Source organism: Grampus griseus (genome assembly GCF_964374135.1).
Source record: "Grampus griseus genome assembly, chromosome: 10".
In the NCBI taxonomy this organism is placed as follows: Eukaryota; Metazoa; Chordata; class Mammalia; order Artiodactyla; family Delphinidae; genus Grampus; species Grampus griseus.
In genome coordinates this window covers 80955123-80957824 of record NC_139004.1, presented here as the reverse complement: position 1 = coordinate 80957824, position 2702 = coordinate 80955123, and the positions used below count along the sequence as shown (strand labels likewise).

General features: G+C 43.4%; 1 protein-coding gene across 1 annotated transcript; it reads left to right on the top strand.

Annotated features, from left to right (window-relative positions):
• Positions 1-1734: 1734 nt before the first annotated feature.
• LOC309829166 (small ribosomal subunit protein eS26-like) lies at positions 1735-2135 on the top strand. The gene has a single exon (XM_082664928.1). It carries the CDS (start codon positions 1753-1755, stop codon positions 2098-2100), a length of 348 nt encoding a protein of 115 aa, XP_082521054.1. The 5' UTR covers positions 1735-1752; the 3' UTR covers positions 2101-2135.
• Positions 2136-2702: the final 567 nt, after the last annotated feature.

The window sequence follows — 2702 nt, the reverse complement described above, 5'->3', positions numbered from 1 at the left end:
CCACAGCCTGCTTGAAGCAGCTTCAGATGGAGTAAGGGAGGGCGGGGGGAGCACTCAACCTGTTGCTTCCAACTTGTTGCAACATTTATCTCCGACACGCATTAAAAACATATGGAAGGTCAAAGCTCCATGTGTTCGCTTGGTAGGGGAGCAGAAAATTGGAAAAGCAAATATGCATACCTCCCCGATCCCAACTGTTGGACTCTTATTGCCAATTTACGTAATTTCCTGTGCTTATTTCAAAATAGTCAGGAGGGCAGGAGGCATTGTGAACGCCATAACTAGGTCATTTAAACTAGCAGCTGCTGGCACATTCCCCTTTTTCTTGATATAAAAAAAAAAAAAAAAATTCCAGTGGAATTTGAGGGGAAAGCATCTTTGGGGAAAGGAATGAATAGTCTCTTCTCAAGAGAAATCAGTTTCGATTCAACACGCCATTCACAAAACAGATTCCCACTTATTCATTCAGCAAAAGTGCTTTGTGTGACTATTAGGCACTGACAATGGAGGTGGGTGCTGGTGACATGACAAGTACAAGGAGGCACCCGACTTCACGGAGCTTAGAGGACAGACTTGGAAAAGGACATTAAAAAGGTCATATTTAATAAGAATGTGGGCTTCCCTGGTGACGCAGTGGTTGAGAGTCCGCCTGCCGATGCAGGGGACACGGGTTCATGCCCCGGTCCGGGAAGATCCCACATGCTGTGGAGCGGCTGGGCCCATGAGCCATGGCCGCTGAGCCTGTGCGTCCAGAACCTGTGCAAAAAAGAAAAAAAAGGAATGTACGAGTACAACTGAAGATTGTTAAAGTGGTGAAATAATTTCTATGCCGATTGGTGAATGGTATAAGTTTCTTTCTGTAATCCAGAGATGTCCAGGGCCTGAACAGGACCTGGAGTGGCGTTACAGTGCCCATCTGCTACTCTGGGGATGGGGAACAGCTAGCAAGACAAGGGACTTGGGAGGTGCCACTGTTGTCAGAGGTTCTCCTGACCACATGGGAAGCTCTGGAATCCACAAACACGCTCCACCTGAATGTGCAGGTAGCGTTCCTCACCAAAACAAAACAGGCCAGTGGTGGTACCTCACCACTATTGATGTAACGGGGAAGTTGTTGGAACACATCAATGCGGATTCCTCTGTCAAATCATAGCCCAGAAGGGACACATTTAGCGAGTGGCGTCCACATCAGAGATCACACCACACCAACTATTTTTAAAATTCAGGTGACATACTGTGTGAGTTTATTTTATTTTTTTTCCTTTGATAGCATCCTTCTTTTTTATTGGAGTACAGCTGATTTACAGTGTTGTGTTAGTTTCTGCTGTACAGCAGAGTCAGTTATGCATATACATATATCCACTCTTTCTTTTCCCATATAGGTCATTACAGAGAATTGAAGAGAGTTCCCTGTACTATACAGTAGGTTCTTATTAGTTATCCATTTTATATCTAGTAGTATGTGTATGTCAATACCAATTGTGTGATTTTTAAATAAATTACATACTGTTTGATTCCACTGACACTACATTCTCGAAATGACAAAATTACAGAGATGGAAAACAAATTCGTGCTTGCAAGAATTGGGGACACGGTGGGAGTGGTGAAGAAATCAACTGACTCTTACTATAAAAGGGAGAACACAAGACACCTTTGTCTTGTGCTTTGATAGAGGTGGTAGTTAAGTGAATCTACACATGTGGTATAATTGCATAAAGCTACACACAGCTCTTTCGCCTCCTCGCTTCCAAGATGACCAAGAAAAGAAGGAACAATGGTCGTGCCAAAAAGGGCTGCGGCCACGTGCAGCCTATTCGCTGTACCGGCTGTGCCCGTTGTGTGCCCAAGGATAAGGCCATTAAGAAGTTCGTCATTCAGAACATCGTAGAGGCCACAGCCGTCAGGGACATTTCTGAAGCGAGTGTTTTTGACGCCTGTGTGCTTCCCAAGCTGTATGTGAAACTGCATTACTGCGTGATTTGTGCCATTCACAGCAAGGTAGTCAGGAATCGTTCTCGGGAAGCCCGGAAGGACCAAACACCTCCACCCCGATTTAGACCTGCGGGTGCTGCCCCACGACCTCCACCAAAGCCCACGTAAAGAGCTAAGTCCTTCAAGACTAAAGAAATACTGTTCCCTGGGAAGAAAATAAAGTAGAAATTATACTTTAAAAAAAAAGCTACACACACGTACTCTCCACCCACAAACTGTCTGCTCGCGGGACAGAATTCCAGGGCAGTGGGTTTTGGGAATTGGTCGCTTAAATAAATATGAGTCTCTGGATTATTTTCATTTTTTCTTTCAAAGAAATTTCCAAAGTGCATAGACTGGTGAAATCTGAAAAAGTTCTGTGAATTGCACCAATACCAGTGCCCCGGCTTTGATTTTGTACTGGAGTTTGGTAACATGTTACCATGGGAGGGAACTCCAAGAAGGGAACACAGGCGTCTCTGTATTATTTTTGCAACTTCCTGTGAATCTATAATTATTTCAAAATAGTTTTTAAGAAGTAACTTTGAAATTACTGGAGAAATTTGTACTGCAATATATCACTCAATAAGTACATTTGTTTAATATATAGTTTAATTTATGTAGAGAAATACAGGGTGCTATCGAGTGAATTGTGTCCCCGTCAAAATTCACATGTTGAAGCCCTAAGGGTATTTGGAGATGTGGCCTTTGGGAGGGAATTAGGTTTGTAT